General features: G+C 37.4%; 1 protein-coding gene across 26 annotated transcripts in view; it reads right to left on the reverse strand.

Annotated features, from left to right (window-relative positions):
* Positions 1–22,504, reverse strand: part of SOX6 (SRY-box transcription factor 6) — a 546,353-nt gene that overhangs the window by 276,801 nt on the left and 247,048 nt on the right. For all 26 annotated transcript variants that reach the window (XM_070764091.1, XM_070764122.1, XM_070764035.1 and 23 more), the window contains one exon: positions 14,570–14,780. In XM_070764091.1, the coding sequence (XP_070620192.1) occupies positions 14,570–14,780 (211 nt within the window). The remainder of the gene's footprint in view (positions 1–14,569; positions 14,781–22,504) is intronic.

A 22,504-nucleotide genomic window follows, 5' to 3' on the forward strand; every position in this document is an offset into this window, starting at 1 on the left:
GGAAGAACAGCAGGAACAGCAGAACAAATATGACTAACTAAAACGAAAGTTCATCTCCAAAGAAACAAGAGGCTGTTCACAAAAATAAATTGAAGCCTGACATATAAGGTCAATTTATATGCAGTTAATCCATACACAGACTAGTTCCTTAAAGAATTTTTCATTACCAAAATCTGGAAGTCATGAGAAAGACAACAAGATTACTTGTTAATTCTAAACCCAACCCAACTATATATATTATACACTGCAGTGGAAATGGATTGTCGCATTATAACATTGTTATCTATGCTGTCAAAGTTTATTGCATTGACATATTCATTTTCTCTTTTGCCAACTGCATTGAGTTAAAGATGCTTCATTCACCATAGAATATAATTTTCTTTCTTTTCAAACCTTCCTCATAACTATGAGTTAGATGAGTGATTGATTAGAAATTTGAAAAATAGTTGAAGGAGTATCAAAGATATTTGACTTAATCCTGGCAAGACTAAATGGCTTTGGGTGCAAGAGGCTCTAAGATTTGGGACTTGGTTACCTTTAATTCTGAATGGGATTGCACTATCCCAAATAGATCTGATCTGCAACTTGGAGGTTCTCCAGCTCTTGTGACTCCTGCTCAAAGAGCAGGTTTCAGTTATGGCTAGGAGAACATTTGCACAACTTTGGGTTGTGTGCCAGTTGCAGTTTTTCTTGGATCAGAGTCCCTGAAGTCAGTCATTCAGGCCCTAGTCATCTCACGACTGGACTATTGCACTGCATCCTACATGTGCCTACCCTTAAACAGCATTTGGAAGCTAAAGCTGCTGCAGAGTGTAATGACATGGGCAGAATCTGGGGCCCCATGAATGGCCCATATAATATCACTGCTCAGCAAGCTGCATTGGCTACCAGTCTGCTTCTGGGTGCTATTCAAGGTGTTGATAATCACCTTTCAAGCCCTTCTTGTTAAAGGTCCAGACTACTTGAGGGATTGCCCCACCCTATCTGTGCTGGCAAGAGGGGCTTGTTGTGGGCCCCATCTGCCTGACTATTTCAGCTGGCAGGATCCAGGAAAAGGGCCTTCTCTCCTGTTACCCCCTCCCTGTGAAATATCTTGCTCTCCCTCAATGTGAGGTTGGACCCAATCCTCCTGACCTCCAGTTAGCTTGGGGATCCAATGCGGGAGTATCACAATATGGGTGATTGGTCGATTAAAAACAAATCCCCCCTCTCCCCATCCTGCTTCTGCCCCCTCCCATCTTTTAATTGGTCCATAGTATTTTAGATATTGTATTTATTTATGTTTTTAGTATATATGGTTTTGTTTTTTAATGTATGTATTTTTATTGCATCCTGTTCTGGTCACCACACTTGAAAAGAGACATAGAAACACTAGAGAAGGGGCAGAAAAGAGCTACCAAAATTATTAGGGGACTAAAAACCAAGACCTACAAAGAGAGATTGATAGTACTGGGCATGGATAGACTAGAGAAAAGAATGGCCAGGGGGGACATGATAGCGGCGTTTCTCTCTGAGGGGCGGCATACAAATCCAATAAATTATTATTAATTATTATTATTATATACCCATTAAAACCCTCATTGTGTATTGGACTAGATAGATAGATAGATAGATAGATAGATAGATAGATAGATAGATAGATAGATAGATAGATAGATAGATAGATAGATAGCAATATACAGGTACTTGATGGGTTGCCATGGAAAGTAGGGTGTCACACTGTTTTCCAGGGCACCAGAGGGCCAGACGAGGAATAACGATTGGAAGTTGACCAAGGAGAGATTCAACTTGGAAATAAGAAAGAACATCCTGATGGTCAGAGCGATCAACCTGTGGAGCGGCCTGCCAGCGGAGGTTGTGAACGCCCCCAACTCTGGACATTTTCAAGAGGAGATTGGACTGCCATCTGGCTGGGGAGGTGTAAGGTTTCCTGCTTGAGCAAGGGGTTGGACTTGATGATCTTTGGGGTCCCTTTCAACCCTAATAATAAATAAATAATATTTTTTATGATTATAAGCTGGGCCCTGAGGTAAGGTGGATGGCAAATTAATTAACTAACTAACTAACTAACTAACTAACTAACTAACTAACTTACACTTACTTATTTACTTACTTACTTACTTACTTATTTGGATTTCTAAGCCGCCCTTCTCCGTCAACTCAGGGCAACATACAAAACAGGAATGTATGCAAAATAGAGCATGTTAGAAACCCAACTTAAAACTAATATAAAAACCCCAATTATTAAGAACAAACATCCACAATCATTCCATCGCAGTCATACATCCGGCCAGAGAAAGATGGCAGTGCTCAGCAGCCCCAAGCCTGCCAGCAAAGGTGAGTTTTTAAGACCTTACACAAATAAATAAATAACTATCATAAATGGGGGTGCCGTTCAGATATATATATATTTAAAAGGCCCAGGAATTGGCATGGTGGCTTTTGTAATGCTGACTGCCATGGCTCACTCTCTTTATGTAGCCCTCCTTATAAAAATGTTCAATGTTTTCCAAATCATAAACCGAGCACACAGACTAGTTCCCAGCCCAAATAAACATGGATTAATTTCAAATTACATGTTTGGGAAACAGTAAGGAATAATAAAAAGATTATCTTAATCATGTATTATTTATTATTTCATTTATATAATTTACATACCACACTTTCATTGTTTTATAACATCTAGTCAGAAAGAGACACCTAAGCGATAATCACAGCCTTTGAATATTCAGCTATTTAAGGAAGAGAGAGGAATGGTGCTTTCTTTAATGGAAACTATGTGGGTGGGATGGGGAGGAGATGAACAGGATATAATAGTACAGCTGGTATTAAACCTAGATATTTTTCCCCAGGAAAGTTCAAGGGCATTTTTAGTGCTTGTCAGTGCTGCTCATATATGTCTTTGTCTCATCTAAAAGATAAACATCTCTTGCAACGTTACTGCCCTTTATATAAGGCTGGTATTATGCTTCAAAGTGCCTCCAGAATGGTCTAACAGCAACAACAACAACAAAAACACTAGTTACAAAAGGACTATTCAATTTTTTTCTTGTTCTTGTTGAAGATAAAATGTTACATGATTATTATGCCAAACAGACAAGTGGAAATAGTTACGTTTTTGAAAAGAATTCCTATTATGTGACTGTGAAGTTATACTGAAAGATGGCCTCCATCGCAGAAACTGGAGTGGAGACCTATTTATAAAACATTTTGTTGGAATTTGATATTACAGTGTTCATGAGAATCAAGTCTGAAAACGAATGGTGAACATGGGCCCTGAGTAGCTGGGTCTTGGGAATGAGCAGAAATGAATTGCTAAGTTTCCAGTATACCAGATGATTAACCAGCCTAGCATTCCACATTGCTAGAGTTACACTAAGACAGGGAAATCTAACCTCCTAGCTGCAGATAAACTGCGCTAAGTATCATTTGTAGAGACTGGATGACATATGATAAAGTAATGAATGTAATCTAAATACCCTTAGATTATCATTTGTGTATTTGATTTATACACTGACTTTTTGTCCAGAAAAATCAGGAAGTATTTTTTAAAAAAAGATAAAATATGACACACAATTATTACTTTAAAAATATTAACTGGAAATTAATTCAAACATACAATTATTGTATTTTTTTTGGAGTACAAGATGCACTGGAGTATAAGAAGCACCTTACTTTTGAGTAGGAAAATGGGAGGGGGAAATATACCCAATATTCATCTGGCTAGTGTCCTTAGTCTGTTCAGCTTCAGCACATTATTTTATCCCCTGTTTAAGGCTTAAAAAAAACCTTATTTGGAGAGGGTAACAATGTAAGAGCTTGCAAGCCGGTAAAAACTGGGAACTGGGAATATCTTCAGCACCTGGTTAGGGTGGAAAGAAACATTCTTTCCAACCTAACCAGCAAGTAGAGCAATGAAAAAAGCTGGCAAAGACTTAAGGCTTGGAAAGCATTCTTCGCAAAGAGTTACAATGAAAGAGCTTGCAAGCTGGTAAGGGTTGAGAACATCGTTAGCACCTCGTTAGGGATGGAAAGAAACATTCAGAGCAAGTAGAGCAATGAAAAAAACCTGCAAAGACTTAGGGCTTGGAAAACATTCTTCATAGAGAGTAATAATGAAAGAGCCTTCAAGGTAAGAGCTGGGAAGATGGTTAGCATCTAGTTAGGGTGGAAAAAAGCTTCAAAAACAGCTACATTCAGAGCATAAGGTGCACCTAAATTTTCAGCATCTTTTACTCTGAAAAATACAGTACTAATTTAGTAAATATAGAGAAATTGTGTTTACACTGTATTACATAGAAACTCTTCCTAATGACAGAAGTAAATTAATAGGGGTGTATTTATCATATGACAAAATCTCCTCATGTATGAAGCAATGACTATTTAATTCAACCTTCCCAAATATGTTGTTTTCCAGATCTGAAGGATACCAGGTGATAAAGGCTGCCCCGATTCCTTGCAAACCCCACACCAGCGGGGTCCTCAACTTACAGCAGAAATTGAGCTTGCTTGGAATTTTTGTTGTAAGTCATAAATTGTAATTCCCCAATTTACAAATTGTAATCCCTCAATTTACAGCAGAAATTGAGCCTGCAATTTTGATCATAAGGTGTGATGGTTTTATGATATTTTTGCAGTCAAATGCTTGAAAATAGGAATAAAACTCGCTCAGCATACTGTAAAACACTTGACTGTGTAAATAATAATCACACCTGGTGAAAGCCTATTGGATTATATAAGAAAAAGTTATGAATGATTAATTAAGACTACTATTTGTTTCTCATGTTATATATACTTTTTGTTCATTTTTTGTAAATTTTACAAGTTATATAGAATTTTAAAGTTAGCTATAGCCTGGCTAAAGAGAATATGCATAGTTCAGATTACCATACAGACTTGCTGTGCACTCGCCCATATTTTATTATGTGTATTTCAATCGATGTATTGTCTTTTTTTTTTTGCGTGAGTATTGTCTTTGTATTGTTTTTTGTATTTATATTTGTAAATAAACATTTATTTTTTTAAAAATGATATTTTTGCAATAGTTGTTAAGCAAACCCATTGTTTCTTATGGGACAGGTTCTTTTAGGAAGCCAGAAGTAACTTCTGTTTTCTTGGTGGAGGGGTGGGTCACCAGTCATGTGACCACATGATATTAAAAAAGGCCATAAATGGAAACTGGTTGTCAGGTGCCTGGTTGAGGGGGAACAGATGTTGAAACTTCAAATGTGGATCATAAACCCCCTTTTCTGGGTCTATTGTAACTTTGACCAGTTGCTAAGTGATCATAAGTCAAGAACTACATGTAAAACTTCAAGCTTCATTTTTACAGTACAATTTTCATATCTGAAGATGCCACCAATCAGGATAACTTCTGATCATTCTGCAAAGTCCATAATAACACACTAAATTCTGTGCAATAGTAGAGAATCATCAAAAACCTGAGAGTCAAGCAGCATGACCTGACTTTAATCATTTGTTAATAATTTAACAAATTATTATTGTTTTCGTATACAGATCATCCATCACTTGTATTTCAAAGAATTTGCAATATCCTGAATTAAAGATACATTCTGAAGTAAAGATATAGTGTGTCAATGAAGCCTTCAGATGAACACTCAAAGCGGGTCAAAAATGGTGTGCATATTATTCTCTCTTCAAACAAAAGCCAGTACATCAGAAACAGAAGCAGGAAGGGGCATTTTACCAAAAAAAAAAAAAGGCAAAATAAAACACCACCTTGGTCATTGAATTGACAAATACTCAAAGATTTTGCAAAGAACTGAGTTGAAAACTTTCAAATCATTAAAACTGTAGTTGCTTTGCCTTAGACGATTCTGCTAATCAGTGTATTTTCTATTACACAGACTCCAGATGTGATACCCTTAGAATAAGAAAAGACCAGCCTTAAAAACAGTAAAATGAGAAAGTCTTAGACTGCTATATTGCATATAACTATAGTCATTTCACTGGCAAAAGATATTCAACTGCAAAGCAAAAGTCCAATAGTGTTCTAAAGGGACCTTGTAGTCTGCAGAAAACAGATTTGCCATGACAGCAAATTCTCTCATGATCACAAGCAAGCATTCTGATACCAGATCAACCCACTATCCAAATAAGAAAGAAGCTTTCACTCTGCCCTAAAGAGAGGGACTTCCAGTGCAGGAACGTGGCTATACAAATTTAATGAATTTCTATAGTAAATATTTTTATTTGTTTGTTTGTTTATTTATCCATTCATTCATTCATTCATTCAAAAAAAATTATGCCACTCTTCTCCTTGGACTCAGGGCGGCTTATAACATGTTAGCAATAGCACTTTTTAACAGAGCCAGCATATTGCCCCCACAATTCGGGTCCTCATTTTACCCACCTTGGAAGGATGCAAGGCTGAGTCAACTTTGAGCCGGTGATGAGATTTGAACTGCTGACCTGCAGATCTAGCAGTGGCCTATAGCACTCCTCCCACAGCGCCACCTCGGCTCGATTTTGATTTTTAATCAAAACTTTTTGTAATCTTAAGAACCTGTTAATCCATTTCCAGTTTAGCTGGCCAGGAGACAGCAGATATTTGAAGGTACTTATAGAGGATGATCCAAAAAAGATACCCCCAAAAAAGGTGTAACCTTTTTTTTTTTTTTTAAATTTTGTCAAGTATCTCTGGTGGCACACAAGTTGGATACTGGACATTAATGATAAAATCCCAGTAGGGCACGAATCAAAATTGGGTCCTTTAGAGGGGAAATTATTTTATTTAGTTAGTCATTTTACTTTCATATCATTATACTTCACAACGTTCAAGCAGTAGCGCAGGAATATTGTCACATTTTCTATTTTGCCACAAAAGAAAAAGAAATCCTTAAAGAGAAATATATATGGATATCTTACTCAGTTTGGGGTTAATGGGAAAGAGATCAGGAAATAATGCTACTATAATAGAAAATGAAATTGTTAATATCACACTGAGCTTTATTTATCTCTGTGTAGATGGTAATGTTTGACAGAACAGAAAGAAACTAAAAAGTCTCTAGTTCAGTCATTTAATACAAAATAATAACAATAGGCAATACAGTGGTACCTCTACTTACGAACTTAATTCGTTCCGTGACCAGGTTCTTAAGTAGAAAAGTTTGTAAGAAGAAGCATTTTTCCCATAGGAATCAATGTAGAAACATAGAAACATAGAAACATAGAAGACTGACGGCAGAAAAAGACCTCATGGTCCATCTAGTCTGCCCTTATACTATTTCCTGTATTTTATCTTACAAGGGATATATGTTTATCCCAGGCATGTTTAAATTCGGTTACTGTGGATTTACCAACCACGTCTGCTGGAAGTTTGTTCCAAGGATCTACTACTCTTTTAGTAAAATAATATTTTCTCATGTTGCCTTTGATCTTTCCCCCAACTAACTTCAGATTGTGTCCCCTTGTTCTTGTGTTCACTTTCCTGTTAAAAACACTTCCCTCCTGAACCCTATTTAACCCTTTAACATATTTAAATGTTTCGATCATGTCCCCCTTTTTCCTTCTGTCTTCCAGACTATACAGATTGAGTTCATTAAGTCTTTCCTGATACGTTTTATACTTAAGACCTTCCACCATTCTTGTAGCCCGTCTTTGGACCCGTTCAATTTTGTCAATATCTTTTTGTAGGTGAGGTCTCCAGAACTGAACACAGTACTCCAAATGTGGTCTCACCAGCGCTCTATATAAGGGGATCACAATCTCCCTCTTCCTGCTTGTTATACCTCTAGCTATGCAGCCAAGCATCCTACTTGCCTTTCCTACCGCCCGACCACACTGCTCACCCATTTTGAGACTGTCAGAAATCACTACCCCTAAATCCTTCTCTTCTGAAGTTTTTGCTAACACAGAACTGCCAATGCAATACTCAGATTGAGGATTCCTTTTCCCCAAGTGCATTATTTTACATTTGGAAACATTAAACTGCAGTTTCCATTGCTTTGACCATTTATCTAGTAACGCTAAATCATTTACCGTATTACAGACCCCTCCAGGAATATCAACCCTATTGCACACTTTAGAGTCATCGGCAAATAGGCAAACCTTCCCTACCAAACCTTCCCCTATGTCACTCACAAACATATTAAAAAGAATAGGACCCAGAACAGACCCTTGTGGCACACCGCTTGTAACCTGTCTCTGCTCAGAATACTCGCCATTAACAATAACTCTCTGATGTCTACGCTTCAGCCAGCTTGAAATCCACTGAACTATCCAGGGATTAAGTCCAATCTTCACTAATTTATCTATCAGCTCTTTATGTGGAACCGTATCAAAGGTTTTGCTGAAGTCTAGATAGGCAATATCCACGGCACCACCTTGATCCAACACCTTTGTGACATAGTCAAAGAACTCAATGAGATTAGTCTGACACGATTTGCCTTCAGTAAAGCCATGCTGATTTGGGTCCAATAAGTTATTGTTTTTTAGATGCTGATTTATCCTCTTTTTGAGTAGAGTCTCCATCATTTTAACTACAACTGATGTCAAGCTAACTGGCCTGTAGTTACCAGCTTCTTCTCTACTGCCCTTCTTGTGGATAGGCACAACACTGGCCATTCTCCAATCCTCAGGAACATCTCCTGTTAACAGGGATTGGTTAAACAAATCAGTCAAGGGGGTAGCAATGACAGATCTGAGTTCTTTAAGAACTCTGGGGTGGATGCCATCTGGACCCATTGCCTTATTTATCTTTAATCTTTCAAGTTCTTCTAAGACATCGGCTTCTAAGATCACTGGAGCTGAATCCGTACAGCTGGAAGTAATGCTATATCCCTCTATAGTATTATTTTGTAAGGTGTCTTTTGAGAAAACTGAACAGAAGTAGCTATTGAAATGGTCAGCGATCTCCTTATTCCCATCAATGCATGTATTATTCCCGGTACTAAGCTTTGTGATGCTGCAGTTTTTCTTCTTCCTATCACTAATATATCTGAAGAAGGTTTTATCCCCCTTCTTTACAGATTTTGCTATTTCTTCCTCTTTTGAGGCTTTAGCAGCATATATTATCTGTTTCGCCTCCATCTGTCTCATTTTATACCCCTCTCTATCAGCTATACTTCCAGACTCTTTATACCTCCTATAGGCAGCCTTTTTTTCATTGACTATAGCCCTTACATCATTGCTAAACCATAGCGGTTTCTTCTTCCTTTTACCTTTAGTTACTTGCTTTACATAAAGTCTTGTGGCTTTTAAGATGGCCTTTTTTAATGTGTGCGATTGGGGAAACCACAGGGAGGGTGGAGGCTCTGTTTCCTTCCAGGATATTCCTATAGAGGCCCCATGAAGGCTTCTCCCCGCTTTCCGGCCCTGTTTCCTCCCAGGAGATTCCTAGAGAGGCCTCACGAAGGCTTCTCCCGGCCTTTTCCAGTAACAGTTTCGGAGGCTCGGGTTTGTAAGTGGAAAATGGTTCTTGAGAAGAGGCAAAAATATCTGAGACATCCAGTTCTTATCTAGAAAAGTTCGTAAGTAGAGGCATTCTTAGGTAGAGGTACCACTGTATATGATTTTACAGGTTGCCCCTTCTATTGAGAGTGGATTATGGTTGGTGTTCTGGTCTCCTGGTTGGTTATATTTTACCATTATTATTATTTAATCTGTGAACTGCCCCAGAGTAGTCATGGATTCAGGAGATCTCAAAAATTGATTAAATAAACAATTGGTTTGTGGCTTCATTGTGGAGTTAAACATTATCTTCAATGGTGAGTTCTCGTTAAGAAATTGTTTAAGGATTTGGGCACATAGACAAATAACTTTAGATACAGGGTTTTAGTTGTGCCTGTGCTTGATGACAGAAAATAAACCTGCAAATTATGTTGTAAGTAATTTTAGGTCCCCTTTCTAATTGGAAATAGAGTCTATGACAGAAAGTGGAACAAGCTCTTTGCCTGTCTTGCCAACAAGTTGGGTCAGCTTTCACTGTCAGCACTTGGGCTAACAACTGTGTCACAATATCTCACTGCAGCATGCCACATTCTTGCAAGCTGGGAGCAAAGCACTATGGCTGGTTTTCAATCCAATTTGTTACGTGGTTCCCTTCTTTCCTCTTCTGTTTTTGAGACTCATTCAAATTAGCACTGAGCACACAGTGCTAATGGTATTGTGGTATTGTGCAAGAATTTTTAAACTGTATTGAAACCTGTTTCTTCCAGAATAAGGCAAGGAATGTCTACAGTCAGTTGGTTTTTGCTATGATATAGTATTGTCAGAAGCTCTATAATTTAGGGGAGATTAAAACAGTTGTATGTCACACTGAAGTACTCACTATTATTTTCACAGACAGAGTGAACCAGATTAGTACGTGACCATTTAAATTATTGGAACAACCAGATTTAACAACCTGGACTACATTTTCTTAGCAGGGTGTATTGCTAATTGGTAATTAACTAATACCATAATACCTTGGTCATTGACCATGAATTCAACAAATATAAATAACATAAATCAATAAATATAATAGATAGGTGATGATAGATAGATAGATAGATAGGTAGGTAGGTAGGTAGGTAGATGATAGATAGAGAGAGAGAGAGAGAGAGAGAGAGAGACAGACAGACAGACAGACAGACAGACAGACAGACAGACAGATTATAGATTTTCCCCCAGAAGATGGATAATACATTTATGAAAAGTAATTGTAAATGGAAAGCTACATTGATTATAGTAGTAAATAAACAAATTATTGGTTTTAATTATGTATCATTTCATAAATTTGGAAGATACTTTACTTTGTATATGAAAAAATTGTTCTAAGTATTTTTCAACTTCAAAAAATACAAATAATTTCCTGAATAATTTGCTAACTATATCCTGACAGTATTTTTAATTTTTCCATTTCACAAAATAAAATGTGCAATTAATGCTGATTTTTGAATGAGTTTATACCTGGCCAAGGGATTGGGAACGAATGAATGAATTTTTAGTGAATAAATTTTAGGGGGAAAATATTCAGACCTGAGGAAGAAGTAAGCATAAGAAAGTAACTCAACCCTAGCTTGATTCTGTTTAGTATAAGAAAGAGTGGCAGTGAGAAATTTTTATCAGGCTTTCACAATTCTGTTATTCACCGTATTTTTGCAATCTCTGTAATACATGTTTTGTGACTTCATGAGGGGCTGACAAAATTTGAGTGACTGACTAGACTTAATTAATTCTCAAGTCATGTAAGTCCATTAAGTTTGTGTGGCTATCTCTATGTCTATTTTATTATATTGCTAACTTAATAACATAATCAAAATTATGTCATTGTAATCAGATGTGTTCTACTAGCTGTTGTATTAATCACTGAGCCCTGAATTCATAAATATAATACAGGGAATGCAGAACTTAAGAACAGTTTCATTTCAGTTCTACAGAAATGTGAATTGTTGCTGAAACTAACAGTTTCAACTATTTTGAGCTGAACTTCAAATTAGTTGCTGAACGTTTAACTTTTAGGCACATATAATTCAATTGAAAGCAAGGGTTGCATACAAAATGTATAGAGACCCCATTCTGTGCAAGACATTGGATAGTTATTTATAAACTCAACTAATGAAAGATGTTTATTCTAGTTTAATTAAACTTTAAATTTTCTGTTATTTTGAGGACATTAAAATTGTGTTATCTTACACTGATGAATATCTAAATATGCCCATGAAATTAAAATATTTTTCCTGTTCAGTGAAAAAAGACTAACAATATCTGAATATCCAAAGCATAGTATCTGAGAATCCTGCCATTACCTATTTAATTTGGTCTAAATTCAGGGTCTTTTTAGTATTTGAATTTACTTATTTAAAGAATCCACTCAGAAAATACAGTCCAGGCAGCATATTAAAATCCAACCACTTTACCATCAATGAGAAATGTATCATTGAATGTCTTTTTGAAATGGTAGAAATTGTCAGTGGTTTAAATGGGACTTATTAAATACATATTGGGAGGAGGTAGATGAAATGTTGTTTAAATTTGAAACAATGCAAATCCGTGCATTAACTGCCTGGACCGGGAGTCACTGCTCACAGTCACTCATACCCTCATCACCTCGAGGTTCAACTACTGTAATGCTCTCTACATGGGGCTACCTTTGAAAAGTGTTCGGAAACTTCAGATCGTGCAGAATGCAGCTGCGAGAGCAATCATGGGCTTCCCTAGGTATGGCTATGGTACACCAACACTCCGCAGTCTGCATTGGTTGCCGATCAGTTTCTGGTCACAATTCAAAGTGTTGGTTATGACCTATAAAGCCTTTCATGGCATCGGACCAGAATATCTCCGGGACCACCTTCTGCCACACGAATCCCAGCGACCAGTTAGGTCCCACAGAGTTGGCCTTCTCCAGGTCCCGCCGTCGAAACAATGTTGTCTAGCGGGACCCAGGGGAAGAGCCTTCTCTGTGGCAGCCCCAACCCTCTGGAATTAACTTCTCCTGGAGATTAGGGTTGCCCCCACCCTCCTTGCCTTTCATAAACTCCTTAAAACCCACCTCTGTCATCAGGCATGGGGAAATTGATTCCCCTGGGCCATTTCTGTTTTATATATGGTTTATATGAGATGATTGCTTTTTATATTTAGGGTTTTTTAATTGTTTTAATCAATTGGATTTGTACTGTTTTATTATTGTGAGCCACTCCGAGTCTTCGCAGAGGGGTGGCATACAAATATAATAATAATAATAATAATAATAATAATAATAATAATAATAATAATAATAATAGGAAGAAGAAGAAGAAGAAAAAAAAAAGAAAAAAGAAAAACAAATCTTAGCAATGTGATATTTAATTTGAAATTTAAAAAGTTTCTTCTGCTCTCAGGATGCTCCTCCAAAGCATTCCATGCCCAAACAACTAGACATAAGGATAGATTTTTTTTTCTGCCATGCCATCACTCTGGTCAACATATAATTACCACAGCACTGTCTTATGCCTAAAGATATCTAACCATGTAGCAGGACTATATTACTATTATCCCTCTTATCTTTCCTATTACCTGCTCCTATCAATGTATTGTTTGTGTTATATGATTTACTTGTATCTTCACTCTGTTGCTTATATGTATATTGAAAATTTATGAACCAAAGACAAATTCCTTGGGTGTCCAATCACACCTGGCCAATAAAGAATATTCAATTTTGTTCTGTTCTTTTAAAAAGCTGAGTCCAAATATAAAAATAAATTTAAAACATTTTCTATCATCTAGTCATCAAAATGAAGCCAGCAACTTAGCTGGGAAAAAAAACTTAAGCTTGAACTTCAAAATTAAATTACAGACAGATGGCTGTGTAAAATCTGAGACATTATCACTGTTGTGAAGTTTAAGACACCTATGCAGAACATATTTAACTATGTGCTTGTCATATAAACTAAGCCAAAAAATACATGGAGAATCTGTCTTAGATCTATTACCGTGTATAGTTCAGTCTACCCTTACTTTTAAAGTTGCTGCTTCACTTTTTTTAACTGCAAAATGTAAGCACACTGAATCACTTCAAACCTTGCCATTAAAATTGATGGGCCTCAGCTTCGGATCAGAACTGGATCCAAAGACATCAGAAAAGTCTCTCCATAATGGTTTCCAGTTGTGCAGGATCCCACTCCATTGTAATCATCTCTGATGGCTGTGGTTTACCTGAATCTGTAATCCAACACTTTTGAAATATGCCAAGGCTAATGTTCCACCCAGGGTCATTTGTAGCAAAGTTTTTAAGATACTATAAACATATGTCCCAGAGGGAATAGGTTAGCCAATATAGGAGGAAAACATAGGGGTGTTTCTTTTCTTCATCATCATCATACCGAATTTCACATCAGAACCACAAACTACCCAAAAAACAACATAAAAACTGCAATATAGATTATTAATAGAATCTACTTATTCAAGTACTAAATTATACTCTGGTGATTGTTTATCCTTCAACTCATTTAAGGGCAGGTTGAATTTTTGGAAGCTTATCATTATGCTCATGGTGCCATTTTATAAACAGTTCTCATTGGTATATGAGAAACCTACCCTCCCAAACTGGATAATGAGAAACTCTGATAGATAACAACTTTCTTTGCTTGCCTTCCATCCCAAATCCAATCAACCTTAGCCCAGATCTCTTCAAATATTAAGTACAGATTGTAGAATGCAGCAAATATACCAGGTGAAGTCCTAGACCATTAAATAAGATTATATTTGACAATCAACATGCCATTTAGTCTCGTGTGCACAAATCTCAACCAGAAATTGTCTAATGGATTCCTCAGCAAAATATATATAGACACACACACACAAACAGAGGTAGGGTGTGTGTGTGTGTGTGTGTGTGTGTGTTTGTGTGTTTGTGTGTAATGTAATCTTTCATAGGTCTGATGAGTATGGATATATCTAGACACACATAATACACAAAAATCAATAGTAGTTCTATAAATAGGCATCAAATATAGATTCCCCTAAATATTTAATTCATCATTTGACTGGAGGACAGAAATTAAACATGCAGACATACACACACACAAACACACACACACACATACACAGAGAGAAGTATATACATATTTATACACATATACATACATACCCTCCTGTTCAGTTCTCGTCATCTCCTCTAGTTTCTTTTGTTTCAAGGTGTCCACCACATCGGCAAGACTTCCTTTGCGGCGTTCTGGAGTTCCAAAATTAACACTGGTCATTAGCTCATTGCGATCACGACCACTTTCTTCGGGCTTATGTGGTGAGGTAGAAGTATTTCGGAAGGAATATAAGGAACATAACTTATTATTTTCTGACTCCTGTAAAGAAATAAAACAATAACATAATATTTAATACATTATAACAGAATGTCTGTTTTCACTCAAAAGCAATTGAATAATTCAAAGCATTATACTGAACTAAACCAATTTATTTGGTTTTTAATTACAGTTTTATTTTGGCTATTGATAAAAAATAACTTTAATTCTGCTACTCTCTGAAGAAAAAAATCATCTATTTTTCATCGTGAGCCTTAGGCCCTAAAAGGAAGAGTCCAAAGGCTCCAAAAGTTATGTATTAAGATTTTTTAAATTACAGTTTTATTTTGTCTGTTGATAAAAAAATAACTTTAATTCTGCTAGCCCATGAAGAAAAAAATCATCTATTTTTCATCTGAGTCTTAGGCCCTAAAAGGAATAGTCCAAAGGCTCCAAAAGCTATATACAGTATAAAGATTCAAGGGAACTAGAAAGTCCTTGAACTACATAAACTTTTTGATTCAGAATAAAATGGTTATGTATCTTGAAATGATGAGCTAATTAACTGAGCTTAAAAGCTAGATAGGATTCCAACATGTTCTATCAACTATTCCATATCCTGATTAATTGGTGAAACACCTACTCCTCCCCCAAATACACAGAGACTCTGTTTTCAACATAATTTATAGACACATGGTCTGAGGCATGGAGTGAAGAAAACATTAGTAATAATTCTATTTCATCCTTCTCTTAGTCAGAAGCTCAAAATCTTCAAAATTTCTGAAGCTTTCCCTGTAAGTTAATTCACTGATGAGTGAAGGGAGCGGTTCTTTTCTCTGGATACTGTCAGAGGTTTATTCCCTCTCCAAGTGCCCAGAGAAAGGAAACTACTTCGTTTGCTCTGGGCTGCCAAAGCCTCCTTAAGTGCCACCGAAAGGCTACTCTGGCATCCCAGAAAAGACCAAGATGGTCAGGATTAATGGGAAAATGGCAGGAACTTGCCAGGCCTTCTTGCTGCTCTCAAATTTCCTGGGAAATTTTTCCAGGCTCGGGTTCTTAAGTAGAAAATGGTTCTTGAGAAGAGGCAAAAAAAATATTTAATACCCAGTTCTTATCTAGAAAAGTTCTTAAGTAGAGGCGTTCTTAGGTAGAGGTACCACTGTATTTTTATTTAAATTCCTAATTCTAGCATTTACATGGAATCAGCATTTTAAGGCATTCTACAATTTCTGCAATTAGTTTATAAATTCAAGCACTGTAATGACTTGAAGGTTCCTGACTCTAGGTGTTTTAACCCTAAAGATCCTAATTAAAGTTTGCCAATATACACCTTTAGCTGTATTCTGGCTTTGCACAATAGATTGAACTGTACATTAATTGAATGGAATGAATTTGCACATATGATAAACCACACCACAGCAAGAGTTTTGAAAAGTTAAAATTAACCATGTTTTGTAATGCTTTGCACATGCAGCTGCTAGATCTTTAATTTGATTAAATGTGTCCTGCAAATCCAGTCTTAGAGTTACATTAAAAGAAGTTGATTTACCAGGATCTTTATGCCACATCTTCATGCCTCAGCAGGACGTCTCCTGAAGGAAGTCTAACCATAAACCCTTTATGACTTTTTGGCAATTCAGCTTTGGTATGAAGCTTATCAAATATTTATTCCTGTTTCTAAATTTCTCCTGGATGTATGTTTCAGGTCAATTTGATTTTTTTTAAATAATGTATTGCTCATCCTTTCCTTTCTTCATATACATTTTATAAATTATTTTCTCCTTCCATTTTTATCAGATACACAGAAACATGCCGGCACATACTCACTCACACACATACATAAAAATCACAGAGAGACAGAGAGCACATGCTATTATAATCCTGAGAAGTGAAAGCAAGATTCTACACATGCATTAGAACTTCCCCTCTTCCTCCTTATTGGCCTGCATCCTGGGTTATTATTCCTTTCTCCCAAGCCAATATTCACGCTTGAATAATCATAAAGATAGCTGCAAGAAATTGATTAAAGTGAGGCCCTTATACACCAATAGTCTTTTGGATCAGATCCTCATGTAAACATGTTAAACAGTTTTAAAAATTATTTATTTATTTATTTATTTATTTATTCATTCATTCATTCATTCATTCATTTATTAGATTTGTATGCCGCCCCTCTCCGGACACTTGGAGCGGCTCACAACAAAAAAACACAGTACAAATCCAATAGTTAAAAAGCAATTTAAAACCCTTAATATAAAAACAATCATACATCCCAGACAAAAACCATACCAGAAACGGGAACGGCCTGGGGAAATCAATTTCCCCATGCCTGATGGCAGAGGTGGGTTTTAAGGAAAATACACCTTTATTAAGTGGAGAATGATTTTGTTTCTGAAAGCAATATGCTCTGTTTTAGTGCTTTTGATAACAAGCATCAAGACACTGTTGCTGTGCACTTACTGCTTGTGATTTCATCTAATGTAGTTTCTGGGCACACACAGAACTCCTTGTTTCAGTCAACTGTTCCACCTGTTAGAGGTATAACACAGGGACCCTTCCAGGAACAGCTCAAAAAGTGCCTTGCGTTGCCTTGTTCACATCAATTCAGGTTGATTCCTTTGTGTGAATAACTAAATGTTCTGCTATACCAACTATGTCTATGTACCATAAATACCTGCTAAAATAGAGCTTTCATACCTATAACTCTGTGGCATTTGGTATTCTGCGGAACAACATTCATTCGGAGTTCCAGATAACTTGGAAGTCTTCTCTGGGACAATTTCACCTTCAAAGATTGTCTCCCTGCAGTATTCATACCATATAAGTGATACAACTCCACTTCTTATTCCAATATTGGTCTATAAATGGTCAATAAATGTTGACTAGGATTACTAATAGATCAGTATCTTGCAACATCTTTATAATCATGGGGATCTCTCAACTTTTGTTTAACAAAAGCAAATGTTTAGAAGATTACTGTAGTTGTCATGAAAGCTTGAAAAAGTGTGGTTATCCAAATATTGCATAGCAGAAGAAGTAAAAGAATTCTAGTAAGTAGTTATCCATGTCTATATAATTTGATACCTTGACAAATATTATTCATATCCTGGTTCACAATCCTCAGGAAATGCACCAATTGTGTCATATTATATGCCATACAAATTATGCAATATATCAGATTTCTTTAAGACCAAAATCATATTTTTTAGAGATGCATACAAATGAAATATGTATATTCTCTGGAGCCAGAGATCACCTAAGGTGTGGGAAAGGAATTCTACCTATGCATGCAGAGAATTTTTAAAAGAAATTTATCATTTTAATTATTCTTTTCATTTGAGGAAAACTATACTGATGCTTTGTTCTTCAAATACTGAAGATATGTGTGGATATTAAACATTCATTGTCATAACTCAAATAGTGTTGGAGTTTTGACAAAGCAAAACAGTACAGACCAGTTCACAAGAACACTGGGAAATTGTTCTTTTGATATTGCAAAAAAACCACCTATTTGTTTTCTATGTCAAGTTGAGGTAAGGGGTGTTTAGTTAAGGAAACATTAGTGAACATAACTTATTTCTGACTGATAATAGAAGACATATAGTTATAGCTGCTCCGAGTCCTCGGAGAGGGGCGGCATATAAATCTTAATAATAATAATAATAATAATAATAATAATAATAATAATAATAATAATAATATTATAATAATAACAACAACAACAACAACAACAACAATCAGTCAGGTAGTCCATGCTTAACATTAGTAACTGGGACCAGAATTTCCATGTCTAAACAACGCAACCATTAAGCAAGTATTATGGGTTGTTAAGGGATGATACTATAACTTCCTTCTAGTTTGCAACAAACAAGGTCAATAAGTATGATGGCAGGAAGTTACAAGAGCTAGCAAACAGGTCAGTGGGTAGGTAAGTAAGGTAATGCACATACTACAGAATATGAAATCTTCAGGATTTTGTACTCTTTAGTTAGGTCCCTTGGGGGGCAAGGCAGCATGAGTGGGAATGACTTACAGAAGCAACTTGCAACCTTTCTGCAAATGGCAGGAGTATGAGTCAGTTACTAAGGACCCGGATGATAATCATGTTGACTATAGATGTGATGGAATAGTTAGAACTTTAAGGAGTTATAAGCGTCATTCATTTTATACCACCATAACTTCAAATTGTTGCTGAACAAGTACTGTATTTTTCAGTGTATGAGACGCACCGGTGTATAAGTCGCGCCTTATACCTTTAGAGGAGGAAAACAAGGAAAAGGTATTCTGAACAAAATGGTGTAGTATTATATTGTTTAATAAAATACTAGTGTAGCAGAATACTTTTTACAACCATGTATACTTTTTAAAACCATGTATAATTTTTAAAACCATGTACACTTTTTACAAACTTCAAACTTGACAGCTTCAAGACTTGTGGACTTCAGCTCCCAGAATTCCTCCACTAGTCATGCTAGCTCAGAAATGGGAGTTGAAGTCCACAAGCCGTAATCTTGCCAGGTTTGAAGACCCTTGCCCTTTCCTTCCTGTTGCCCCATCCACCAGAGACCCTTGGTAAAATTGTAAAGTTGGAGCAGGGACAATGTTTATCTGCCTACATACTTCCCAGAAAGTCCAATGCATGTATCAAAAAAGTATTGTTTCAGATTCTTCTGCTACGTTCCTAAATAGAAACAAAATGTGACAGATTAGAGGTCCCAACTAATTTTACAAATAAAATGAGAGGTATCTTTCCCCCTCTCCCTTTCCAGCTAAATGATATATGTAAATGTAAATAAATTCTTTGGTTCTGAATTTTCGAGATGCTTTGGACTAGAGTTCCCATTATTCAGCCTTGGAGAGGGGGCTGATGGGGATTGCTTCTCTTGCAACAGACTGGCTAATTGGAACTGTAGTCCAAAGCATCTTTAATGTGCATATAACCATGTTATTATTTAATTTTCAGATTTTTTTTTTTAAAAAACAACATTTTAACAACATGGGGGAAGCTCTCTGTTGCAGGAAGGGATGATTCCTATCAACAACCCCATCCCAAAGGTGGCTGATGGGACTTGTAATCCAAAGCATCCCCAGTATATGCCCAAGTCACATTCTGATCTCTCAATGTTAAATAATGGAAAAATAATGGGGATGGATTTTGAAAAGCGGGCCTTTGCGGTGGGGGAGGCAAGCCCCCAACAGTTGTAAAATGCCCAAAAGACAAGAGAAAGTAAAGCCAAGAAAAAGATATCTCAGGAAAGGTCTTAAGAATTTCAAAGACCTCTAGAAAATCCCTCCCTGGGATTGGCCGGGCGGGGGCATTTTAAAAGCTTGCAGGCTCCTCAGCTGTGGTCAAAATTAGTGAGTGTGGCACTGAAGCCACGTCTCTTGTTCCTCCAAAGAGATGGTGCTGTGGGGTGCCGGAGAGCCCAAAGAACAATCTCTTTCCGGTGCCGCCACAGCCTAAGTCCTCGAGCTTGAGGCCAGGCAGGCCTTTTGAGGTAATTCTACCTGAGGCTTTGTATGCCTTGTGGGATACAGAGGGGGACGTGAATTCTTTAGATAATTTCTCTGCAACTACTGCCATGCGCCCCACCTCACCTGCCCAGGGTGCCAGGCATTTCGAGCAGAGGGTGACAGCTACAAAACTCCTGCGGGAGACTGGTGGGCATTGGCTGAGGAGCCCTCCCAGTAGGCCAAAAAGCGGCTTGGGTGAGTGGCTGTGGCAGGGGCCAGGCAGGTACCACCTCTCCCCAACTGAGGCAGCTTCGCTCAGAGCACTCTTCACCAACCACCGCGCCCTCCCAAAGATGCCCCCAAAGATGCCTCAGCTGCCAGGCCCCTGCCAAAGCTGCTCACCCGAGCCACTTTTCGGCCAGTTGGGAGGGCTCCTTGGCCAATGGCTGCCGGTCTCCCGCAGGGAGGGAAGCTCAGGAATTTCGCAGCTGGCACCCTCTGCTCCAAACGCCCGGTGCCCCACCAATCCCCAGGGCCGGGCCGCCGGACTCCAGCTGAGGAAGGCTGCTGCCGCCACTACTAACCACCACCCAACTCCCCCCCATGCAACATTTGATGTATAAGACGCACCCATTTTTTGTGGTAAAAGGGTGCATCTTATACACCGAAAAATGTGGTAGTGGTTAACCAAGGATTACCTAAAATATATGCACAATTTTCAAAGTATTTAAGATGTTAAGCAAGCAAATGTCAACTTAATACAGGTAAACCTCAACTTACAACAGTTCATTTAGTGACTCTTACAGTACAATGGCACTGTAAAAAGTGAGTTATGACTGTAATATCCCCATGTCCATGTGATCAAAATTCAGATGCTTGCCAAATGACTCTTATTTAGGACAGTTTCAATGTCCCGGGATTATGCAATCCCCTTTTGCAAATGTCTCACAAGCTAAGTCGATAGGGAAGCCAATGTTGTGGTCCGCCAGTGGCCTGCAGAGCTGGTGATAGAGTCAGACAGTGAGAAGGCTGGGGAGGTTACAGAGGAGAAGGACTACTCAGGAGTAAGACTTGGAGATAATTGGCCCCTCCCATATGTATAAGTGGAGCACAAGGAAGGGCTCATCGCAGGAAGCAACTTTGTTCAAATTGTGTCATTCCAGATCAGACTCTTGTGTTTTCTGTTTAGCCTAGCCAAGCTTCTTGCTAATTGGTCTTTGGCAGCTTGCCAAGGAAGATCTAGGTTCATGTGCTTATCTGCCTTTCCCCAAAACACTTGTTAGACTTGTTATCATTGTTTGGGACTTATTTTAGATGGGGAATAAAAATAAATACCATCTGATAAAATAAAAGAGGTTTTGGGGACGCCTTTTGTGCTGTATTATTGATCAAGAAACCTAGGTCAGAACAGCCAGATTCACGTAACATCTGTGTTCCTAGCTTAACTACTTTAGTGATTCACTTAACAACTGTGCCAACAAAAGTCATAAAATGGGGCAAAGCTCACTTAACAAATATCTCACTTAGCAACAGAACTTTTGAGCTCACTTGTGGTTGTTGATCATAAGAGTACCTGATGTTGGAAAATACTATTACTAGTGGAAGCTGAAGCAAGTAAATTTGTTGTAGGAATGCTGCCTTATACCATGAATTTGAAGGGAAATTATCTAAGACATCTAAGAAAGGCAAATGATAAAATGCTAGCAATCTTAAACTTCAAATGTATTTTACAATCTGATTCAATAGAAAGCAACTGACAGAACAAATTAGAATGAAACAACAGAATATATTTTGGTGTATCAAAAGATCTAGATTTTATCTGATTTAAAACTATGGCTGAAACATGGGTGAAAGAGAGGATTTTCCATGATATTTTCTTTGGGATTTCGAACGCCTACAGGATTAATTGCCTGAAACCTTAATGAAAGCAATAATAATTTGTTTTTGACAATATCTAAAGGATTGTTCTTAAACTGACTACAAAAGCCTGGGTTAGTTTCCATTGTGTTATCATTGTCTTCATGCATTTTAGGTATGTGAAAAAGAAATTTAATGTTTCATTCTTCCTTAGGACCATGCCAATCTGGCTGTTCTAGGGGTGGTCTGGCAATTATCTGATGTAAGTCTTCCAGAACAGGAAATAGTTTATCCTTCTGGATATGGTTGCCTGGAGCCACTTCCATAGGTTTTACTTCCAGAAAATTGATGGACCACCCATAGCATAGTTGGATTAGTTGTGTCCTGAAGAAGAACAAAATGTTCTGGAGTTCTTTGGAATGTTCTGTATCTTGAAATGGGGGGGGGGGGGGGAGAGAATCATATTCCTAAAACAA

The sequence above is a fragment of the Erythrolamprus reginae genome, chromosome 1 (assembly GCF_031021105.1).
Source record: "Erythrolamprus reginae isolate rEryReg1 chromosome 1, rEryReg1.hap1, whole genome shotgun sequence".
Taxonomy (NCBI): domain Eukaryota; kingdom Metazoa; phylum Chordata; class Lepidosauria; order Squamata; family Dipsadidae; genus Erythrolamprus; species Erythrolamprus reginae.